We start from the raw sequence: 22,179 nt of genomic DNA, 5'->3' as shown, positions 1-22,179 counted from the left end.
TGGGAATCTTTGGCCTCGAGATCTCAGCTCAAGGAGAGCTGGGATCAAAATACATTGAGCTCTGCCAAGTGCAGGGGAACAGAGAGAAGCTGGGCCCAGTCTTCCCTAGAGAAGTTTATTTGAAAGGGAGACAGATGTGCCACCACCAGGCTGTGGGGAGAGAGCACAGCTGCTTGTTAGCACCTAGGAAGCAGGATGGAAAGGGAGTATGTTAGGAAGTTTATGCATTAGTGTAATACCGTCTTGCTGCTGTTGGCCATTTCTGGGTAGATTCCTTTGGCAAGCCTCTTTTAGGTGAAAGCTTTGGCCACTAATTACAGGTTTTTTGGTTTTTTTAAAAAAAATTTTTATTGAAGTATTTACAGTGCTAATTACTGCTGTACAGTGATGTTGATTAAGTTATATATACATTCTTTTTTATTTAATACTACTTTCCATTATGGTTTATCATAGGATTTTTTTTTAATTTTTTATTTATTTATTTGGTTGCACCGGGTCTATATAGTTGTGGCAGGCGGGCTCCTTAGTTGTGGCATGCAAACTCTTTGTTGCAGCATGCATGTGGGATCTAGTTCCCAGACCAGGGATCAAACCTGGGCCCCCTGCATTGGGAGCACAGAGTCTTATCCACTGCACCGCCAGGGAAGAGCCCTGTCATACGATATTAAATATAGTTCTCTGTGTTATACAGTAGAACCTTGTTGTTTATCCATTCTATACATAAAAGCTTACCTCAGCTAACCTCAACCTCCCACTCCATTCCTCCCCCATCCCCCCTCCCACTTGGCAACCACCACCACCAGTCTGTTCTCTACGTCCGTGATTCTGTTTCTGTTTCATAGATAAGTGCATTCATTTCATATTTTAGATTCCACATATAAGTGATATCGTACAGTATTTGTCTTTCTGACTTACTTAGTATGATAACCTCTAGTTGCATCCATGTTGCTGCAAATGGCATTATTTCGTTCTTTTTTATGGCTGAGTAGTATTCCACTGTATATACATACCACATCTTTTTTTTTTTTTGCGGTACGCGGGCCTCTCACTGTTGTGGCCTCTCTCATTGCGGAGCACAGGCTCCGGACGCGCAGGCTCAGCGGCCATGGCTCACGGGCCCAGCCGCTCCACGGCATGTGGGATCTTCCCAGACCGGGGCACGATCCCGTGTCCCCTGCATCGGCAGGCGGACTCTCAACCACTGCGCCACCAGGGAAGCCCCTTATTTTTGTTTTTATTTCTATTGCCTTGGGAGACTGACCTAAGAACATTGGTACAATTTGTGTCAGAGAATGTTTTGCCTATGTTCCCTTCTAGGAGTTTTATGGTGTCATGTCTTATGTTTAAGTCTTTAAGCCATTTGAGTTTATTTTTGTGTATGGTGAGAGAGTGTGTTCTGACTTCATTGATTTACATGCAGCTGTCCAACTTTCCCAACACCACTTGCTGAAGAGACTTCATTGCTGTGCACGGCTTTCTCTAGTTACGGCGAGCGGGGGCTACTCTTCGGTGCGGTGCGTGGGCTTCTCATTGTGGTGGCTTCTCTTGTTGTGGAGCATGGGCTCTAGGCATGTGAGCTTCAGTAGTTGTGGCGCACGGGCTCAGTAGTTGTGGCTCGTGGGCTCTAGAGCGCAGGCTCAGTAGCTGTGGCGCGTGGGCTTAGTTGCTCCGTGGCATGTGGGATCTTACCAGATCAGGACTCGAACCCGTGTCCCCTGCATTGGCAGGCGGATTCTTAACCACTGCGCCACCAGAGAAGCCCCCATTATGTATTCTTGCCTCCTTTGTCAAAGATTAATTGACTGAAGGTTTGGGTTTATTTCTGGGCTCTCTACACTGTTCCATTGATCCATATGTCTGTTTTTATGCCAATTTTGACTACTATAGCTTTGTACTATTGTCTGAAGTCTCAGAGGGTTATGCCTCCTGCTTTGTTCTTTTTCTTCAGGATCACTTTGGCAATTCTGGGTCTTTTATGGTTCCACATGAATTTTAGGATTATTCTAGTTCTGTGAAAAATATCATGGGTAACTTGATAGGGGTCTCATTAAAACTGTAGATTGCTTTGGGTAGTATGGCCATTTTAACATTATTAATTCTTCCAGTCCAAGAGCATGGGGTATCTTTCCATTTCTTTGAATCATCTTCAGTTTCCTTTATTAATGTTTTATAGTTCTCAGCCTATAAGTCTTTCACCTCCTTGGTGAGATTTTTTCCTAAGTATTTTATTTTTTGGATTGCGATTTTAAAAGTTTTTTTTTTTTTTTACATTCCCTTTGTGATATTTCCTTGGTGTAAAGAAGTGTAACCAGTATGTTAATCTTGTATCTTGCTATCTTGCTGAATTCATTTATCGGTTCTGGTAGTTTTTGTGTGGAGTCTTCAGGGTTTTCTATATATAGTATCATATCATCTGCATATAATGACAGTTTTACCTCTTCCCTTCCAATTTGGATACTTTTTTTTTTAATTTATTTTTGGCTGCGTTGGGTCTTCGTTGCTGTGCACGGGCTTTCTCTAGTTGAGGCAAGTGGGGGTTACTCTTTGTTGCGGTGCATGGGCTTCTCACTGCGGGGGCTTCTCGTTAGGCGCGTGGGCTTCAGTAGTTGTGGTACATGGGCTCAGTAGTTGTGGCGCACGGGCTTAGCTGCTCTGTGGCATGTGGGATCTTCCCGGACCAGGGCTTGAACCCGTGTCCCCTGCATGGGCAGGCAGCTTTTAACCACTGCACCACCAGGGAAGTCCCCCAATTTGGATACCTTTTATTTCTTTTTCTTGTTTGCTGTGGCTAGGACTTCCAATTCTGTGTTGAATAGAGGGGTGAGAGTGGGCATCCTTGTCTTCTTCCAGATTTTAGTGGGAAGGCTTTCAGCTTTTCACCATTGAGTATTATATTGGCTGTGGGTTTGTCATAAATAGCTTTTATTATCTCAAGATAATTATAGGGTTTTTTAACCAGAATTCCAACTTACCAGTTTTCAGTGAAAAGTAAGTAACAGTGGACAAGCTGCGTGAAGTCTTCGGCTGGTTTGTGGTATCCATGCAGTCGGGTCTCCCAGAAAAATCGGTATCGTCAGGGGCCTCGGGACTGTGAACCAGGCAATCAGCAACTTGGACTGAATGTTAGTGGCCCGAGGCTGTCAGGGCATTTGGTCTCCATCCCAGGCATGGGCTAACCCCCACTGCCACCAGGAACCAGAGCACCCCCTACCAGAGTTGTTTCAGTGGCCACATAGCTTTTTAAAAATTGTAAGTATAGCTCCTTCCCTGGTGGTCCAGTGGTTGGGACTCTGCACTTCCACTGCAGGGGGCCCGGGTTCGATCCCTGGTCAGGGAACTAGGATCCTGCAAGCCACACAGCTGCCCCACCCCCACACTCCAAAACAATTTTTTTAGATTAATTTTATTTTATTATTATTATTTTTTTTTGGCTGAGTTGGGTCTTCGTTGCTACACACAGGCTTTCTCTAGTTGTGGCGAGCGTGGGCTACTCTTCATTATGGTGCGCGGGCTTCTCATTGCTGTGGTTTCTCGTTGCGGAGCACAGGCTCTAGGCGCGCGGGCTTCAGTAGTTGTGGCACGAGGGCCCAGTAGTTATGGCTCACGGGCTCTAGAGCGCAGGCTCAATAGTTGTGGCACATGGGCTTAGTGACTCCGTGGCATGTGGGATCTTCCCAGACCAGGGCTCGAACCTGTGTCCCCTGCATTGGCAGGCAGATTCTTAACCACTGCGCCACCAGGGAAGTCCCAACAATTTTTTTTTAAGTATAATAGAAAATCTCTTCATAGAACAGCAAGCAGTTTATCTGTATCTTCAACATAGCTTTTCTGTTCTAATTGTATATATTCAAACTGTTTACAAGTAGGTTGGTTTTGGTTGGGGAGGGGGCAAGAAAAGTGACATTGTGATGCAGCTAAGGCCGGAAGGAGATTCCTCCATTGGCATAGCCCCATGATACATCCTGTGTGACTCCATTAAATGTGAAACCTTCACACTTACTCCACACGGGAGACGGGAGCCTCATGGCAGTTCTGGGAGCTGCAGCCTGGCCTGTCGCCCTGTGCTAATGGAGCAGGCAGGCCTTATTCCTCATTATGAGCTTTTAGCATTTCCTGAGTGCCCACGGAGTGTCATGCTGTCTAGAACACAGAGACAGTCTTGAAAAAGTTGAAGGCCTCTCTCCCTCTCATGAGTCACTCACTTGTGGGAGCTGAGTCCCACGTGTTCGCTTGGTCTCTGATAGCAGTTACGCTTGTTTTGTCACCGCCACCCTGACGGCCAGCAGTTATGGAGATGTGTGGCTAGCCTGGCACCCCGTCCTAATCTCCAGGCTGATCCTGGTTTCCTCCTCTGCAGCTCCCTGCTTGTCCTCACAGCACTCACTAGACAGGGGCTGATGCCACCAGTGCAGCTGTTGGTCTCAAGACGCCCTCCACCTGGGAGCAGCTTGAACCCTTTGGCACTTATTCCCTCTTGTATTTCTCATTCTTGTCATTTGAAATAGAAAAATCCCAGTGAGGGGGATTTTCTATCCTTCTGTTCTGGAGTCTTAAGGTTGCCATGGTAAGACTTGGCAAATGTGAGTGTTCCCTGAGTTCCAGCCACTGTTGTGAGCACCTCTGTAAACATTTAATCCTTACACTTCAAGGTAAATTAATAGCTCCAGCTTACAAAACAGGAACTGGATGCCCAGAAAGATTAAGTGACTTACTCAGTGTCAAACAGCCAGTAAGAGGTGGAGTCAGGACTTGAATTCAGGTAGTGTGCCTTCAGAACCTTCATTCTTGGCCACTTGGCCATACTGTGTGTGAGAGCTGCTGAGCTCGCACCCTAGAAGCAGTTGGTGGGTTCTGTGTGGTCTCTTGTGAGAGTCTTAACCTGAACTCTCTCTCAAGTTGGGAGGCAGCAGAGCAGGACATCCTCTCACCTCTGTTGGCAGGAACTCAGCACCCCTATCTGGCTGAGTCCTGCCCTGTCAGCCCTGGGCTGTCACACCTGGGCCTGCTGCTTTAGGGAAGGGGGCTGCCTCCAAGTAGTTACTATTCAGTTTCTACTTTGTCCTAATCTATGGTGGACCTCAGCAAAGGGAGATGAGATTTCGGGGGGGATGGTGGTAGTCAGATGACTGGAAAATGCTCCCACTGTCTGCAGGCCTCAAGGTGAGGAGGGGTAGCTGGAGATGGGAAAGAAACCAAGAGACTCTGCCCAGTGTCTCTCACCTCCTCTCAGGTTGTTTCACCTCTGCCTGGCTGAGCTGTGGGCAGGGCAGAGGGCTGTTCCTTATCTCATAGAGTTTAATTAGACTAATGGAAGAAAAAAAATTGAATCCCCTCCTGTGAACCCTCCAGAATCTAGGTCCCTGGCCTTTTTTTGGTTTTTTTTTAATATTTATTTTATTTATTTATTTGGTTGCACCGGGTCTTGGTTGCAGCAGGCGGGCTCTTTGGTCGTGGCATGCACGTGGGATCTAGTTCCCTGACCAGGGGTCTCACCCGGGCCCACTGCATTGGGAGCGCAGAGTCTTAACCACTGCACCACCAGGCAAGTCCCTAGGTCCCTGGTCTTTTATAGGGTATCATGCATCCCATGACCTGATGGCCTCCTAGGCCTCTCTCCTAGTGGTTCCCCCCTCCCCAGACTCTCCAGCTCAGGGAGAATGCAGACATGAGAGGACCCCCCACCACCACATACATTGCCTTTGCTCATGAGTCACTCCACCCCTCCCTGCAGCCCTTGGGGCTGGCTGCCCCCTGATGGTACACCCCCATCTTCTGGCCCTGACCCAGCTTGAACTTGATGAAAGCTAAGGAACCTCTGCCGCAGAGAAGGGCGTGGGGCCCACCTGGTGTTTTTTCCACCCTGTCAACAGTTTGTGACTCTCTGACGGGGTGAGGGACTCCACGTTAGGAGCAACAGATAGGGTCCTCCAGGTTTAGGAGGGATCCGATGCTCCTTTCTGAACAGACGCCCCTTGCGTCCTGCGTGCTGTCCAACTTCCCCGCTGGGCTTTGGAGGGGACGGACCGAGGCGGGCTGCAGAGATCCCCGAGCGGGCAGCGCCCCCTGGTGCTCACGGCGGGGACTGTGGCGCGGGGTGGAAGTAGTGGGGTAGGAACCGAAAGAGGCACGTGACACGCGAGACCCTCCCGGCCACACCTCTCCCTTCCCTCCCCAGGTCTGCCCTAACGGAGTAGCTCCTGAGCGACGGCACGGGCGGGCAGCTGGGATCTGCCCCCCTCCTAAACCGTCGTAGCCGCGCGACTTCTCCCAGCCCGCGGAGGCCGGGCAGGGAGGAGCCGGGCCGGGGGCGGCCTGGCAGGAAGCGGCGCTTACCTTCCGCTGCAGGAGGAGCAGGTGGCTGCAGCGCGCCCCGAGGCCCCAGGCTTCCTGTGCTCGCCCGCCGCTACCGTTTCTCGTCGGAGCTCCTTGGGCCACCCGGCCGCCGGGCCGGCCGCATGGCCCAGACCCCCGACGGCATATCCTGCGAGCTGCGAGGTAAGCGCTGGCCCTTGTCGCCTTCTTGGCTGGGAGGAAGCAGAGCGGCCCCAGAAAGCAGAGGCCCAACCAGCGCCTCGTGGCACCGGGCAAGAAGTTCCCTCTGCTCCTCGGGAGGGCTTGGCGGCCCAAATCCACTCCACTCCTTCCTCGCTGGCCCACAGATGAGCCCAGGCCCCCTAGCCCGGTACAGACCGTGGGCGTGAGTTGACCTCCATGGGAGGACCAGTTGCCCAGCAGGCTGCCCTTCCACAGGCGAGATCACCAGGTTCCTGTGGCCCAAGGAGGCAGAGCTGCTGCTGAAAACCTGGCTGCCAGAGCGGGAGGGTGCTGAGCAAGGTCATGTCCTGGTATGGCGGGGGCAGAGGCTGGGAGGGCCACTGGGGCACCAGCAGAAAGAGGCTCTTGCCCTGCCCAGGGTGTCAGACACTCTCTCCCCTCAGGCACTGCTCCGATGGAGAGCCTACCTGCTCCACACCTGCCTTCCCCTGAGGGTGAGTCCCAGGGCCCAGCTGCCACCCCTTTGCCCTCCAGCAGCTCCCTTGATGAGGGCTGCATCTGTGGTGGTGTCCTTGCGGGCTCTGCCCTTCCAACAGCACTGGGCTCCCAGCAGCAGGCAGGACTGGAGTGTAGGCAGGTCCAGCTCTGAGATCCAGGCTGCACAAAGGACTGGGCTCCCAAGAGGGTGGGGCTCGGGCCTTGGTCCAGGCTGACCCAGGCGCTCCGCAGGTGGACTGCACGTTCAGCTACCTGGAGGTCCAGGCCATGGCGCTGCAGGAGACACCCCCCCAGGTGAGACACCTAGTGCCCCACCAGGGCCTGCAGTCTGGTCTTCCCCTCCCCCCAGCCTGCCCCACACTTGGAGCCCAGCCCCTGTTCCACCCACCCCAGGTCACCTTTGAGCTGGAGTCCCTGCCTGAACTGGTCCTGGAATTTCCTGGTGTGGCTGCCCTGGAACAGCTGGCCCAGCACATCACTGCTGCCATCAGGAAGGTCTTCCCTTGCTCGACCCTTGGGTGAGGGCCGGCAACTGAGGGGGCTGGCGGGGAAGGAGGGCAGCAAGGGGTGCTCTGGATGGAGCAGTGGGTGACCTCACTCCCAGGACCTCGAAGTCCCTTGCCCCCTTCTCCATGTCCCTCCTCAGGAAGCTATTCCGGAGGCCCACGCCCCCCTCCATGCTGGCTCGGCTGGAGAGAAGCAGCCCCTCAGAGGCCACCTCACCCAGCAGCCCCTGTGGTAAGGGCCAAGGTGGGGCCGCACGGGGCTTCCAGCCTACCCCCTCCTGCATCCTGACCCCTGGATTTGGAGGTCTCACAAACTGAACAGAGCCACTCAAGGCACAGCCACTACCCAGCTTCGGGCTGATCGTCCTCCATCTCTGACCTTTTGTCCCTCTCTTTCCCCCACCCCTCCTCCATCACACCCCGGCACCAACTCAGGTGGCTTTTCGGAGACATATGAGGCTCTGTGTGACTACAATGGCTTCCCTTTCCGAGAGGAGATTCAGTGGGTGAGAGTAGGGCCCTCTCTGGGGGCTCTGGAGACATCTGGTCCCCCATGTGCTTTGAGTCCCTCCCTATGCATTGTGTCCCAAGTAAGTTGGAGGTACTTTCTTCCCACCCAGGATGTGGACACAATCTACCATCGTCAGGGCTGCCGCCATTTCAGCCTAGGCGACTTCAGCCATCTGGGAAGTCGGTGAGTGGCCTGCAAGTTCTGTGAAGAGAGGAAGATTCCATGACCCACATTCCTGGGCCTTAGCCTCTCCATGGAGGGGGGATGCTGGGCCTAGGATCTGGCTGGAGGGCCCTGAGCTCTGCCTCTGCCCTTTCTTCCACCCAGGGACCTGGCCTTGAGTGTGGCCGCCCTGTCTTACAACCTGTGGTTCCGGTGCCTCTCCTGCGTGGACATGAAGCTGGTGAGAGCATGGGTGTGGCGGTGGGGGGGCGTGGCCTGGGGGGCCAGGGTGCAGCCCACTGAGCTCCCCCCACTCTCTGGTTCTCAGAGCCTTGAGGTCTTGGAACAGATTCTGCACATGATGAGTCAGTCATCCCACCTGGAGGAGCTGGTGCTGGAGACCTGTGGCCTGAGGGGGTAGGGGGTACAGGGTAGGGATTGGGGAGGGGAGTCTAGGGGCTTGGGATGGAGAGACTAGTGGCCTGGGGAGGAGTTGGGAATCCAGGGTCAGAGCCTCACACCTGGGGTCTGGTCCCCAGAGACTTTGTCCGGCGACTGGCCCAGGCCCTGGCAGGGCACACGAGCTCTGGGTTGCGGGAGCTCAGCCTGGCGGGGAACGTGCTGGATGACCGAGGTACGGCTGAGCCTGGGGAACCCCTGGGGGCTGGCGCTGGAGGAGGTGAGACCCACATGGCTGCCCCCATCCCCCAGGCGTGGCTGCACTCAGCAGACACCTGGAGCATCATCCTGGAGCCCTGAGGAGACTCACCCTGGCGCAGACTGGGTTGACGCCGCGAGGTAGGCGGGCTAAGGATGGCGGGGGGAGGTGGAGCTGGGGGTGGGGCACCCTGATTGTGAGCCCCCTCCTCCACCACCAGGAATGAGGGCTCTGGGCCGGGCGCTGGCTTTCAATGCAGCCTTTGACTCTGCCCTAACCCACTTGGACCTTTCCGGGAATCCCGGGGCACTGGGGGCCTCGGAGGACAATGGGGTGAGTGGCCATCCTTAGGGCGGTGATTGGGGGCGCCGCAGGCAGTGGGGTGTCAGGAAGCTTTTGGTGGGGTGATCCCTGACTCCCTGCCTCCCATCTCCATCCTCCCACCAGGGCCTCTATAGTTTCCTGAGCCGTCCTAATGTTCTGACGTTCCTGAATCTCGCAGGCACTGACACCGCCCTGGACACTGTGAGGGGGTGGTCAGTGGGGGGCGGTGATTTGTCGGGCTGGCAAGGCCTGAGGCCCAAGGGTCGACTGGAGGGCAGGGCGGGAAGGGGCTCAGTTCCCCGGCCAGTGTAGCCCACACGCTCCTCCCGCAGCTCTTCGCCTCGCTGTCCCGCGGCTGCTGCGCCAGCCTCACCCACCTCGACGCTTCGAGGAACGTGTTCTCCCGCACGTAAGGGGGGCGGGGCGGGGCGGGGGTGGGGCTCTGCTGGGAGCCGCCTCCCCGCGCCAGGAAGCCCACTGCTCCCGCTCCCCCGCCCCAGGAAGTCTAGGGCTGCGCCGGACGCGCTGCAGCTCTTCCTCAGCCGCGCCGGGACGCTTCGGCACCTGTGCCTGGCGGGCTGCAAGCTGCCGCCCGACGCTCTCAGGTCAGTGTCCCTGCCCACGGCCAGGCCCCCGTCTTTGCGGCCACCCCCCAGGCCTGGCCTCCAGCACCTTACCCTGCTCGTGTAGCACCCATGACCCCCCTGGCATCCTGGCCCTTCCTTCTTGCTATTCGCGGTCTAGGGCCTCTGTTCCCAGCTCCTGCCACCCGCTGTGACATTCCCTCCCAGGGCGCTTTTGGAAGGCCTCGCGCTCAACACGCACATGGACGACCTGCACCTGGACCTCAGCGCTTGTGAGGTGAGCGCCCGGCCCGGAGACGAGAGCGGGCAGTGGGGCCCACACATCGGCTGTGGGGCCGGGGCTGCGAGGCGGAAGCGCTGGGCAGTTGGGGGCCTGATCCTTCCCACCTGTGGCCTGTTGGCCTGAGCGCGTTATCCCTTCCACCTTCAGCTGCGCTCCGCCGGCGCTCAGGTGATTCAAGACTTAGTGTGCGACGCTGGCGCAGTGAGCTCCCTGGATCTGGCGGATAATGGTGAGGCCGCCCAGAAACCCATCCTCCCACCATCCACCAAATTCCCACCCCTCCCACTCCCGCAGCCTCGCTTTGTGCCTGACCTGAGCCACCCCCAGGCTTCGGCTCAGACATGGTGACTCTAGTGCTGGCCATCGGAAGGAGTCGGTCCCTGCGACACGTGGCGCTTGGAAGGAACTTCAACGTCCGGTGCAAGTGAGCCCCCATCTCACTCCTGGGCCTCCCAACAGCACCCCACCGCCCGGGTCTCCCGCCAACCGCTGCCCCTGCCCACAGGGAGACCCTGGACGACGTCCTGCACCGGATTGTTCAGCTCATGCAGGATGACGACTGTGTAAGTTCACGGAACCATGCGGGATCCTCAGGCGATGGACCCCTGTGACCCCTCTTACTCCTGCTCCCTGACCTGCCTTGCTTGCTGATCCCTGACTCCAGCCACAAATGGCTTTCTCTTAACCCCAGCCCCTGCAGTCTCTGTCCGTGGCTGAGTCGCGACTGAAACTGGGCGCCAGCGTCCTGCTCCGGGCCCTGGGCGCCAATCCTAACCTGACAGCCCTGGATATCAGCGGCAACGCCATGAGGGACACCGGCGCCAAGATGCTGGCCAAGGCACTTCGGGTCAACACGAGGCTCCGGTGGGCGGGGTCAGAGGGATGGGACCAATGGGGGAGGAGGGCGTGTATGGAGGGACTTACTGGGCTAAGGGGCAGAGCTGAACGAAGCGGAGCAAGTGGAGCGCAGGGGTGCTCCAGTCGAATGGAAAGGCAAGCGGGGTTGGGTGGGGCCTTGCAGAGCTCCGCCCCCGACTGAACCCTGGCCCGGCCCAGGTCTGTGGTCTGGGACCGGAACCACACGTCTGCTCTGGGCCTGCTGGACGTGGCACAGGCCCTGGAGCAGAACCGCAGCCTGAAGGCCATGCCTCTGCCACTGAACGACGTGGCCCAGGCGCAGCGCAGCCGCCCTGAACTGACAGCACGTGCCGTGCACCAGGTGGGGGTTCCCTCTCTTCCCCGCCCTCCTCTGTGCCTTGGCCCCACCCCCCACCACTTCTCAATATCTCTTGTGCCCAGATCCAAGCCTGTCTCCTGCGGAACAACCGCGCAGACCACGCTTCTGCTGACTGCACCTCCCGCCCGAAGCCACTAGGTCTGGGGTCAGACCCCTCCGAACAGGTCAGAATCCCCTCCCTCAACGTTGAGCATACACAGAAGGTAGGGGATGGGGAGAGCTGTGGCAGCTGAGAGCCTCCATAAGTCTGAGGCTCTGACTTTCCTGGGGCCATGAACCCTGCTGTCCCAGACAAGTCCCTTTCCTTGATCTGCAGAGGAGCCAAAGGCTCTTGAAATAGTTCCCCCAAATAACACTCCTAGTTGCTTTTTTAAAGCATTTTTTCCCTTTCTTTTAATTTTGAACTAATTTTAAACTTACAGAAAAGTTACAAGACTAGCACACAGAACTTTTTTTGTCCTGAGCTATTTAAGAGTATGTTGCCAGCAATATGCCCTGTCACCTATGCAAATACTTAATGGTGTGTATATCCTACAAACCTTTTATTTTTATTTTTTTTATTTTCTGGCTGCTCTGCACAGCTTGCGGGATCTTAGTTCCCGGACCAGGGATTGACCCCAGGCCTGCTGCAGTAGAAGTGTGGAGTCCTAACCACTGGACTGCAGGGAATTCCCTTAAAGCATTTAAATAGGCTCCCCTGTTAAAGACAGGAGGTATTTTAAAATCTTCAGTCATTTCTCTCCACCCCCAACTGTAGCCCCACCTGTGACTTCCCATTCACGGGGCTTCCCTCCCCTCTCCACTGACCTTTGTTGTGGCCAAACCCAGTGACCCTTTTTCTGGCTTCATCTCCCTCCAGTACCTTGTCTTGGTGAGATGTTCCCCATCCATCCATTCCCAATTCCCACTTCTCTCCCAAGCTCCAGAGCCCAGGCATCGTGACCCAGACATCCTGCAGGGGCTTCACATTCTGTGTCTTCAAGTGATCTCATCATCTCCCACATCTCTCTCTTCTCTTTACCCTGGAGCCCAGTCTCGCTGGTGCCCACACCCACCAAGTGCTGTGGACAGAGCTTCAGTCCATGTCTCTCTTGGCCACACCGAAGCCCCCACAGACCTCCTTGGTCCTGCCTCTTGACCGACTCTCTCAAACACACCACTCTTTACTCCCACCCCAGCTATCCTTCTCTCCCCCTTGGCCTTCCTCCATGGCTCCTCACTCCCATTTCTCTTCATCCCTCAATCTGTCCTCTAGCTGGGTGATGAACAGACTGAGCTTCTAAAACACTGACATGACTAACAGCTCTTTTCCTTCCTATTCTGGACACTTAGGAAGTATATATAAAGTACCTACAATGAACTAAAGGAGACATTGCTCTCCCTCCTTGAACAGATAGGGCCCCTAAGTGGCTGTCCTGATGGTGTCAGTTTCAGGACCTCACTCACCCTGTTGGAGACCTTGGGAAGGAGGCAGTCAGGGGATGGGGACGGGACCAGGCTGAGACTGATTCCTCTTGCCCTCCAGGAAGTGAATGAACTGTGTCAGTCGGTGCAGGAGCATGTGGAGTTGCTGGGCTGTGGGGCTGGGCCCCAGGGTGAAGCTGCTGTGCACCAGGCCGAGGATGCCATCCAAAACGCCAACTTCTCTCTCAGTGTGAGCACCCCCTCTCACTACGAGGACCCTTCCCCTCTTAGGTGTCAATTTGAAACTCCTCTTCCTCCTTGTCCTCCAGATTCTCCCCATTCTACATGAGGCTGGGAGCTCCCCAAGCCACCAGTGGCAGCTGCGGCAGAAGCTGGAGGGCCTCCTGGGACAGGTGGGCGAGGTCTGCCGCCGGGACATTCAGGTGAGATGGTGCCCTTGCCCCAGCCCCACCTCCATATCCAGGCTTGACCCCCATCCAGAGGCTTTGCCTGTGATACCCCGGAGTCAACGTTCTGTGAGGGTTGGAGCCTCAAGCCAACTGGTCTGGGCCCCAGCCACACCCTCACCATGCTCTGACCTTTGCCCAGGACTTCACTCAGACCACACTGGACACCACAAGGAGCCTCTGCCCACAGATGCTGCAGGGACCCAGGTGGAGGGAGCAGCTAGAGGGGGTCCTGGGAGGCTCAAGGGGTCTCCCAGAGCTGCTCCCAGAGCACCTGCTGCAAGATGCCTTCACGAGGCTCAGGTAGGCTGGATAGGGCTGGGCCGGGCTGGGCTGGGTAGAGACAGCACACTAACCCTTGCCCTCTGTTGCCGTCAGGGACATGCGCCTGTCAGTCACAGGGACCTTGGCAGAGAGCATTGTGGCTCAGGCTGTGGCGGGTCTGAGTGCAGCCCGGGATCGGCTGGTGAGCAGGAACTGCGTGCTTATACACACACACATACATACACATACATACACACACACATGCATACACACACACATGCATACACACATACACACACACACACAGTGACCTGGCCACTGCCTTGCAGGGGTTCTGTAATGTCTTCTGGGGTCAGATAGCCCAGGGGTATTTCAGGATTCCCTTCGCACTGATACGACTATGGCTGAGGCCCTGCCTCCCATCTTTGGGGTGCCTGGTATTGCAGGTGGAGAGTCTGGCTCAACAGGCAACAGAGGCAATGCCCCCTGTCATACCGGCACTAGATGGAGGCGAGCCCAGCCCCCTTGGGCCTGGGGAATTGGAAGGTCTTTTCTTCCCTGAGGAGGAGAAGGAAAAGGAGAATGAAGAAGAGCAGAAGGTAGGTGGTCCTAGAACTCTGGGCCTAGAACCCTAGATCTTCCCATCTTGTTCTGGAGTGTGGAAGGAGGGGAGGCAGCTCCCCGCCACCCCAGGCTGAGTTTGTGTCTTCCCCACCAGGATGACAGTCCTCCACAGAAGTGGCCTGAATCCAACCGCTGTCTTCGCCTGGTCCCCTCCACTCACAGTAAGTCAGGGCCCGGGGGAAGAGAGCTACTCAGGTTGGGCTGAAGTTCCATTAGACCTGGACACCTGGACACATACATTCACCCCTGTTCCGGGAACTCCCTGACCCTTGAGTGGGCTGGGCCAGGACCCCCGTGCAGCGTGCAAAGTTGGGGTCCTCTGTGGTCAGTTAGCGCAGGGTGGGACCTGAGCAGACCAGGGCCGGGACACAGTCTCCTCTCATCTCATTACCTCCCCGCCCCCTTCACCCCTCCCCTACCCCCAGGATGCGCATGCTTGGCGGCGCCGCGCGCCGCTCGGGGCCGCGCTCAGCACCACGGACAGCGGCGGCGGGGGAGGGGCGGGGGGCGGGCAGCGTAGCTGGGCCCCTCCCCGCGCCCTGGGCGGGTCCCCCGCCGCCCTAGCGCCGCCGCTGCCACCTCCCTGGGCTTGGCGCTCGGTGCTCTTCTGGTGCTCTCCCCTCAGGTGCCGCTGAGGAACCAGAGCCGGAGCCCGAGCTGGCGGCTCCGGGGGAAGATGCAGAGCCGCAGGCGGGGCCATCTGCTCGCGGCTCTCCGAGCCCCGCCGCCCCTGGGCCCCCGGCCGGCCCGTTGCCTCGCATGGACCTGCCACCCGCCGGGCAGCCCCTGCGCCATCCGACCCGGGCCCGGCCGCGGCCACGGCGCCAGCACCACCACCGCCCGCCGCCGGGGGGCCCCCAGGTGAGCGCCCTACCCCCACTCCAGAGCTCGTGGAATTGGGGGTCGCGAGTGGCCCGTTCGCGCCTTACGGGTGATGGCCGGCAGGGAGGTGGGTGCCCAAGACCACCTGGTCATACTGCCGAGTTCTGGCTTCTTCCTGGCCAACCCCCCACCCCATGCTCATGCGGGGTCACGAGTGTGTGGATTTCGTTGGGGGAGCTCTTGGGTGTAGGACTCTGCCTCGGGTTGGCCGCTGCATGGGTGGATGTGCGCGAGGGGGCGTCTGTCTTATCCTCCCTCCCCCGGGGTTAATGAAAGCTGCTGGGCCCCTGGCTGTGGGGACAATCCTGCGTTTACTGCACGTCCGGTGCGGGTGTGTGTGTGGGCTGGGTACTGGCGCGGGCAGTGGGCACGGGGCCAGAGGTGGGGAGGAGCCGGCTTGAGGCCCCCCAGAGGGTCTGACGCAGCAGCAGGCGCCGCTGAGCCGGCAGCAGGCTGGGTGGGGTGGGGTGGAGGGTACTGCAGGGAACTGTTTGGAGCAGAGGGGGTGGCAAGTGGGAATGTGTGACCCAGCGGGTGCGTGGGCTCTAGCCCGCTGGTGACCAGGTGGTTCAGGGTGTTTAGGATACTCCGTGGGACAAGCATGGATGTGGACTGGTTACATCCAGGGCCAACTACAGGCGAGGGGGGTACGTGAAACCAGCATCTCTGCCCACCAGCTGGACAGTGGGAGAGCCTGTGTCAGCAGCCCTATAGGGTCACTGCAGCTCCCAAGTCCTGGAGTTGCCCAGAGCCTGCCGTTGGACAAGGAAGGTGGAGAGAAGTCACAGTTGCACTCAGCCCGGAGCCTTAACCCTGTGGTGTTCCTCAGGTGCCCCCGGCCCTGCCGCAGGAAGGGAATGGGCTCAGTGCCCGTGTGGACGAAGGCGTGGAGGAATTCTTCTCCAAAAGGCTGATCCATCAGGATCGCCTGTGAGTAGGGGGCAATTGCAAGGGGTGGGAGAGGGTGGAATGCTCCATGGGCCTTCCCACTTACTGCTGGCTGTCCCCACAGCTGGGCCCCCGAGGAGTACCCGGCAGCCGAGGGGGGTACCACCCCTGTCCCCCGTACACTTCGAAAGAAGCTGGGCACTCTCTTTGCCTTCAAGAAGCCTCGTTCAACACGTGGGTCACGGCCTGATCTAGAGACCAGCCCTGGGGCAGCTCCCCGCTCTCGAAAAACCACACTTGGGGACTTGCTTCGGCCACCAGCCCGTCCTGGCCGTGGTGAGGAGGCTGGTGGGGCTGAGGGGGGCACCGGCAGCCCCGACCCTACCCGCAGGAGTCGGCCTCGATACACTCGGGAAAGCAAGGCCTACTCCATGATACTGCTACCTGCTGAGGAGGAGGAGACAACACTGGGTGCCAGACCTGACAAGGTGAGGCCTGGTGACAGGGAGTGAAGGCTCTGCAGGAACAATGAGGGCAGTGGGCTCTCTCCCCACTTGGGTATCTCTGTCCCCAGCAGCAGCCCCTGGAGCGGGGAGATACAGAGCTGACCCCAACCTTTGAACAGCGAGTACAAGTGATGCTCCAGAGGATCGGCGTGAGCAGAGGCAGCGGGAGTGCCGAAGGCAAGAGGAAGCAAGTGAGCTGGGAAGGGACACACGTGGGAAGTGAGGAGGCAGGTGACACGTAGCTCATTTTATGTGGGCGATTTATGTGACCAGGAGACTCATGACACACAGGTCTGTCGATTCTTTCCCCTCCCACAGAAGTCATCAGAGTCAACCTTTCTTCTCTCTTGGCTTCTACCCTGACCCAGGCCTCCTTGAAGTGGATGGTCCTTTCTCTGCAGATCTAACAGAAATCTGGCTTTGCCATCTGCATTTGAAATAGCAAATCCTCCAGGGGCTTCCTCTCAAGACACTGCCCTGACTCCTGATCCTGCCTCAAGGCCCAGTGGGGTCTCAGCCCTTGTCACTGCTCTCAACCCTGGTTCATCTCAGAGCCTCTACACAGGTTCCTCTGTCCGGAACTCCTCCCTGCCCCACTTCCAGCCTCTCATCCCCACCCATGGGCTATACCAGGTCCCTCTTCATCCACCCCTGTATTTCCCTGTGGGCCTTCCTTGACTCTCTTCCATGGCCCCCCTGCTAATACCATCCTCTGATCACAGTTCCTAGTAAGAACCACCACCCTACAGACTGTCCCTTTAATAACTTCAGGAAAATAAGAAACACAAATGAAGTGAAACTCAGCTTGAATTTAGAAGCATTAAGGTATAGAAAGTGAATCACAGAATTAAGAAATTACTTTGTGTGTCTGTGCTTGCATATGCTTCTCTGTGTTAACTGTCCACCATCACAGACTGAGCTTCAAGAGGACCAGGACTGGGTTTGCCATGTTCTTGCCCAGCCCACAGTGGGCATTTAGTGGCGGTTATAACAAGAATGAATAAAAGGACAAGGCTAGCACGAGGGTGGGACAAGGTCAAGCTTAACGTCCCTATTTCCTACAGAGCAAAGATGGAGAGATCAAGAAGGCTGGCTCGGATGGTAAGTGGGACCCTGGGCTAGGGCAGTACATTTTTGGGGAGGAGATAGTCCCCAAGGGGTTTGCTCTCCCTGGCAGAAGAGTGGGAATAGCCATGTTTTTCTTCCCCTCACTAAGCCTAAGCCCCCAGCCCTGCCTTTGCAGGTGACATTATGGACAGTTCCACAGAGGCCCCTCCCATCTCGATCAAGTCCCGCACCCACTCTGTGTCTGCTGGTGAGTGAGGGCCACTGTGTATGTTGGGGGTCATGCAGGGACAGGCTGGAGGGGATCAGACCATTGGTCAGGTTTACCTCCGACACCTGGCCCAGGTCTTGGCTGACACCTTTCTCCCTGCAGACCCTTCATGCAGACCTGGTCCAGGAGGCCAGGGGCCCGAGTCTGCCACCTGGAAGACACTAGGGCAGCAGCTGAATGCAGAGCTCAGGGGCCGTGGCTGGGGTCAACAGGATGGTCCAGGCCCCCCCTCCCCTTGTCCCAGCCCAAGCCCCCGAAGAGCCAGCCCCTCCCCAGACAGCCTGGGCCTCCCAGAGGATTCTTGCTTAGGCTCCAGGAATGAAGGTAAGCAGTTACCCTAGCCCCCACCCAATACTGGGCTAGGGCTTGGAGGAGTCCCTGGTGGGAACTCAGCTCCTCTGGGGACCCTGAAGATGGGAGGCAAAGGCTGGAGTGGGGGCAGCTGTTGGGACCATACCCTGATACCCTGGCCTCCCCCAGATGGCCAGCTGAGGCCGAGGCCTCTCTTGGCGGGGCGACGAGCAGTGTCTGTGCATGAGGACCAGCTCCAGGCCCCTGCTGGTGAGGGGAGACATCTCCATGTGTGCTTGAGTACAGGATGAGGTGGGGGGGGAGGGTGGGCTCCCTTCGAGGCTCTGGTCCTCGGAGGGGGCCACCAGTGGCATGGGGGGTTGAGAAATCAGGGAGCCAGAGGCCAGGAGCAAGGGTCTGAGAAGCCCTTCCTACTAGCCCTGACTCTTACCTCCACAAGAGGAACCTCTGCCAGGGGTGGGAGGATGCCGGGGAAGGGGGAGGCTCTGAAGGCAAGTGTGAGTGGGGGTCGAGGACAGGAAGCAAGCCCTTAGCAACCCTCACCAAGTCTTTCTGTATCCCTCAGAACGGCCCCTGCGGCTGCAGCGCTCCCCTGTTCTCAAGCGCAGGCCAAAGCTTGAGGCACCTCCATCTCCAAGCATAGGTAAAGGGGGCTGGAGCCAGTTGGGTGGGCGGCAGGACTGCTCAGTCCAGTCCTGACCCTTCCTCTCTCCCCCTCTCCCTATGCAGGATCTGGCCTCGGAGCCGAGCCTCTACCCCCCCAGTCTACAGAGTCCTCGGGCCCTGAGCGGAGCCCACCATCCCCAGCCACAGACCAAAGAGGCGGCGGCCCCAACCCCTGACCTTCTTCTCCTTTCCTGCCGCATGAGATTATTTTATTAAAAAACGTAAAGGAAGCTGGTGTGAAGCCCTGTTTATCCACCCCCAGGCACGGACCTGTGCACGCATCCTCCCACGTGCTCACATGACCTCTCACACCTGGGTTAGTTCAGCCTCCGGCTGTGGCTCCATCAGAAAGTGCAAGGCCCAGGCCACAAGCTGGGGAGGGAGCCTGGGAAGAGAACCATGGTTGTAGGCCAATGGAGACTGGGATGGGTAACCAAGAGAGTGGGGGCACCCCAAGGCACTCACCTGGCAGCTTGGACCTGGGCACACAGGGAGGAGCAGGGTGGCTCGTACTCATATTGGAAGGCAGAACCGTCACGATGCCTCTTTGCGGGGTCCTGAAGGGGGAGGGTATGGTGTCTGGAGAGAGGCCAAAAAGGCCCCTAACCTCATCCAAGGCTACCCCCAGCCCAGCCCCATTCTATCCTCCAGTTGTAAGGGGTGCTATGCTCACCCAGACAGGGCTGGACTCCAGGGCTTCCTTGGTGGTTCTTGTCCTTGGAGAGTGCTGCCAGGTCTTAGGGGGTAACCCTAGCTCCTTGAACTCCAGACTAGGTCTCTGGGCCATGGTTACAGGGGCCTGGTGTAGACTGGGGACATGGCCAAGGGATGACAAACTTGGGGTGCAACTCAGGGGTGGGGAGTTGGGTACATGGCTGGGGTGTGGGGAACTGGGGGGCAGAGGGCCATGGGCTGAAGAGATGGCTGACGGGGGCTGGGAGCTGTCCTTCTGCGCTGGGTCTGGAGCAGCCAAGGGCAAGGCAGGCAGAAGGCTGATACTGGCACCACTTTCCTCTGACAGCATGTGGCTGGGTAGGGCAGAGGTTCCTGAGGAGGAAGGGGACTCACCATGGGCACAGACCTCTCAGCTCAGACTAGCTGAATGACCTGTGAACATAGGCCTGCAGGAACTGTGTTCATCCCTGCACCCAGCTGTGCACCCTTTCACAGCATCCTGTGTAGCCCAGGCAGCTGATAGCACCAAGAACATGGGGCCTGAGCACCAGCTTACCTGAGGAACTGGGTGAGGAAGGAGGAGAGGAGATGAGAGTCAGCGATAGGTCCTGTAGAGCCGGGTGTGGTGGGGGTAGCTCAGGGCCTGGCGGTCAGGGGAGGCTTATCAGCACGGAGGGCACTGGGCACGCAGGCACTCCCCTCTTGACCTCTCCAGCTCTCCTTACCCTGTGCCCTCTGACCTGGGCCCAGAGAGCTCAGGATTTGCTGGTCATTCTCAGAGATGTGCAGCCATAGGCTGGGGACAGAGTACACAGCCTCTCCCTGTAGGATGAGAACGTTCAGTTTGGCCCTTGCCCAACTCCCCACTCCGACATTTCCCAAGAGAAGCCCCAGACTGACCGTGGCTCTGCAGCGTGAGGCTGCCCAGCGGGTGAGGGGGCGTGCTGTGCAAGGGCCTGCCAGCATCAGACAGCTCTCAGCCAGGCTCACTAGCGCCCCCCGATGCTCCTGGTCCTCCTCTACCTCATCCAGAAGTTGGGACAGTGAAAGGTCTAGGGACAGAGGACCGGGGGATGGGCTGAAGCTCAAAGAAGAGGAACGGGGGTGCAGGGGGAGAAGGGCTTATTAAGGAAGCAGGGGGGTGATGGCTAGAGAGATCACTCTACAGGGAGTTAGGGCAACTGGCCAACCCCTATAAGTACCTGCACTGGGGGAGGTGGACTCTGAAAGGTGCTCCCTAGAGAAACAGAGAGAACAAGCCTGAGGAAAAATCCTGAAGCCTATCTGATAACACAGATTTGCCATTCCCTGACCGAACCACACCTGACCCAAGAGCCCAACCCCAAACTCACTCCAGGCAGTCATAGAGCTTTTTCTGCACATCCGGGTCCTGGTTGCTGGGAAGGAGAAGTAGTAGGCAGTCAATGTAACTAGGAGCCCAAGGCCTATGCCAACGCCAGCCAGGCCTGGGTGGGGAGTACAGCTGGAGGGTGGAGGCATCACTTACCAACCAGTCACCCGTTCCCGGGGCTGCTCCGTGGGCAGCAGGCTGAAGCGGTCCACCTGGAGGTAGAACTCCGCGGGCTGGAGGGGTGAGTTCAGGGACCGGGTCTCAGGAGTTGTCAGGAAGTCGGGCCCAGTAACCCACCGAAGCCAGCCTCACCACTCACCGCGCCTCCCTCGGCGACTTGGACGCGGACCCCGCAGTTTTGCAGTAGCAGCAGCCGGCCTTCTGCCCCTCGAAAGCCGAACTCCTTCTCCTCCCTGCAGCGAGCGCGATCCTCACTAACGCGCTTGCCTGAACACTGCCCCGCCCGCCTGGGGCCCGCCCGCCTGGGGCCCGCCCGCCTGGGACCCGCCCTCCAGGAACCCGCCCACTTCGGGCTCAAGGCTCGTGCTCTCCCACCGGATTCCAATCTTCCCAGGCTCCGCGGAGCCTCTCTCACCAGTCCGAGGCGTTCAGAGCCTCCCGCGTCACCAAGCATCGAATACTGTGGGTCCCGTCGGACACAAGTAGCGTGGCCCCTTCAGACGTGTCGGGAGCGCGGGACGGGCCCGGGGCCTCGGCCTCCTGCAGTACCTGACGGCGACGACCTGCGTCAAACCCACCACCCGGGGCCCAGCACTGGTTTCCGGGCCCTGAGAAGGGGGTGGGGACTCACCTTGAGCAGCTGCCCCGCCCGCGGGCTTGAGAGTGCCTCTGACCCTAGAACCAGCTCTCGAATCCAAGGCCGCAGGACCAGACTCCGCAGGCCTGCCATTCCCGCCGCGGTAGCCAGCCGAGCAAACCTGGACCGCGTTTCCCGCGGGCGCTGCGGCCCCGCCTCTCCTCGGAAGAGGAAACTTACGGCGGCTGGGCGGGACCTGAGGTCGAGGTCCCGCCCATGAGCGTGCCCGCGCGTGCGCACGAGCGCGTCCTATTCGGGAACTTGTCTGCAGACCCGTGTTGGTTCAACTGTAGGCTGTCCTGCTTACTCTTACCCGAGCATCTCTTCAAGCAGCGGCCGGGCGTTTGCGCCGTTCTTCAAGACTCCTGTGGCACTGGGCAGGAAGGGGCCAAGGGCTGGCTCCGATGGAGTGGGAGGGATCTGGGGCCTGAGGCTTCAGCCGAGGGTGGTCCGAGTGGGTGGCTCAAAGCCACTTCAACGCCTGTGACCCCAAGGAGTTCAGCAATTATTTGTTGTGACTCAGTCTCCTCATCTACAAAATGCGCAGTCTTGTTAGTCCGTGGAAATAAAAGTACATAGCATTCACGCTTCCCTGGTGGCGCAGTGGTTAGGAATCCGCCTGCCAATTCAGGGACACGGGTTCGAACCCTGGTCCGGGACCCTACATGCCGCTGAGCAACTAAGCTCGTGCGCCACAACTACTGAGCCTGCGCTCTAGAGCCCGTGAGC

The 22,179-nt window shown here is 57.8% G+C and overlaps 2 protein-coding genes across 3 annotated transcripts; one reads left to right on the top strand and one right to left on the bottom strand.

Annotated features, from left to right (window-relative positions):
* Window positions 1–6,455: 6,455 nt before the first annotated feature.
* CARMIL2 (capping protein regulator and myosin 1 linker 2) lies at window positions 6,456–18,905 on the top strand (the record flags this gene model as incomplete). Of its 2 annotated transcripts, XM_079723504.1 has the most annotated exons (39): window positions 6,456–6,495; window positions 6,751–6,845; window positions 6,939–6,989; window positions 7,225–7,287; window positions 7,387–7,511; window positions 7,640–7,731; window positions 7,935–8,005; window positions 8,120–8,193; window positions 8,338–8,413; window positions 8,501–8,589; window positions 8,712–8,806; window positions 8,884–8,970; window positions 9,051–9,163; window positions 9,278–9,355; window positions 9,487–9,563; window positions 9,655–9,759; window positions 9,946–10,015; window positions 10,169–10,250; window positions 10,349–10,445; window positions 10,527–10,584; window positions 10,713–10,885; window positions 11,078–11,240; window positions 11,321–11,422; window positions 12,784–12,912; window positions 12,992–13,105; window positions 13,272–13,432; window positions 13,508–13,595; window positions 13,840–13,992; window positions 14,112–14,178; window positions 14,643–14,878; window positions 15,729–15,829; window positions 15,912–16,275; window positions 16,362–16,484; window positions 17,358–17,394; window positions 17,537–17,608; window positions 17,732–17,953; window positions 18,110–18,190; window positions 18,507–18,584; window positions 18,671–18,905. In XM_079723504.1, 39 exons carry the CDS (start codon window positions 6,456–6,458, stop codon window positions 18,781–18,783), a joined length of 4,215 nt encoding a protein of 1,404 aa, XP_079579630.1. In that variant the 3' UTR covers window positions 18,784–18,905. The 2 variants fall into 2 exon arrangements, with proteins under 2 accessions (XP_079579630.1, XP_079579631.1); XM_079723505.1 differs by lacking the exon at window positions 18,110–18,190.
* On the bottom strand, window positions 16,554–21,543 carry ACD (ACD shelterin complex subunit and telomerase recruitment factor; the record flags this gene model as incomplete). Its single annotated transcript, XM_079723506.1, has 14 exons — window positions 16,554–16,696; window positions 17,686–17,780; window positions 18,920–18,992; window positions 19,073–19,164; window positions 19,281–19,654; window positions 19,839–19,925; window positions 20,008–20,104; window positions 20,183–20,334; window positions 20,485–20,519; window positions 20,635–20,679; window positions 20,790–20,866; window positions 20,953–21,046; window positions 21,229–21,362; window positions 21,445–21,543. 14 exons carry the CDS (start codon window positions 21,541–21,543, stop codon window positions 16,648–16,650), a joined length of 1,503 nt encoding a protein of 500 aa, XP_079579632.1. The 3' UTR covers window positions 16,554–16,647.
* Between the last annotated feature and the right edge of the window lie 636 nt (window positions 21,544–22,179).

This window comes from Hyperoodon ampullatus (genome assembly GCF_949752795.1).
Source record: "Hyperoodon ampullatus genome assembly, chromosome: 18".
Taxonomy (NCBI): domain Eukaryota; kingdom Metazoa; phylum Chordata; class Mammalia; order Artiodactyla; family Ziphiidae; genus Hyperoodon; species Hyperoodon ampullatus.
Note: the sequence above shows the minus strand (reverse complement) of the source record. Positions and strands in the feature narration are given on the sequence as shown.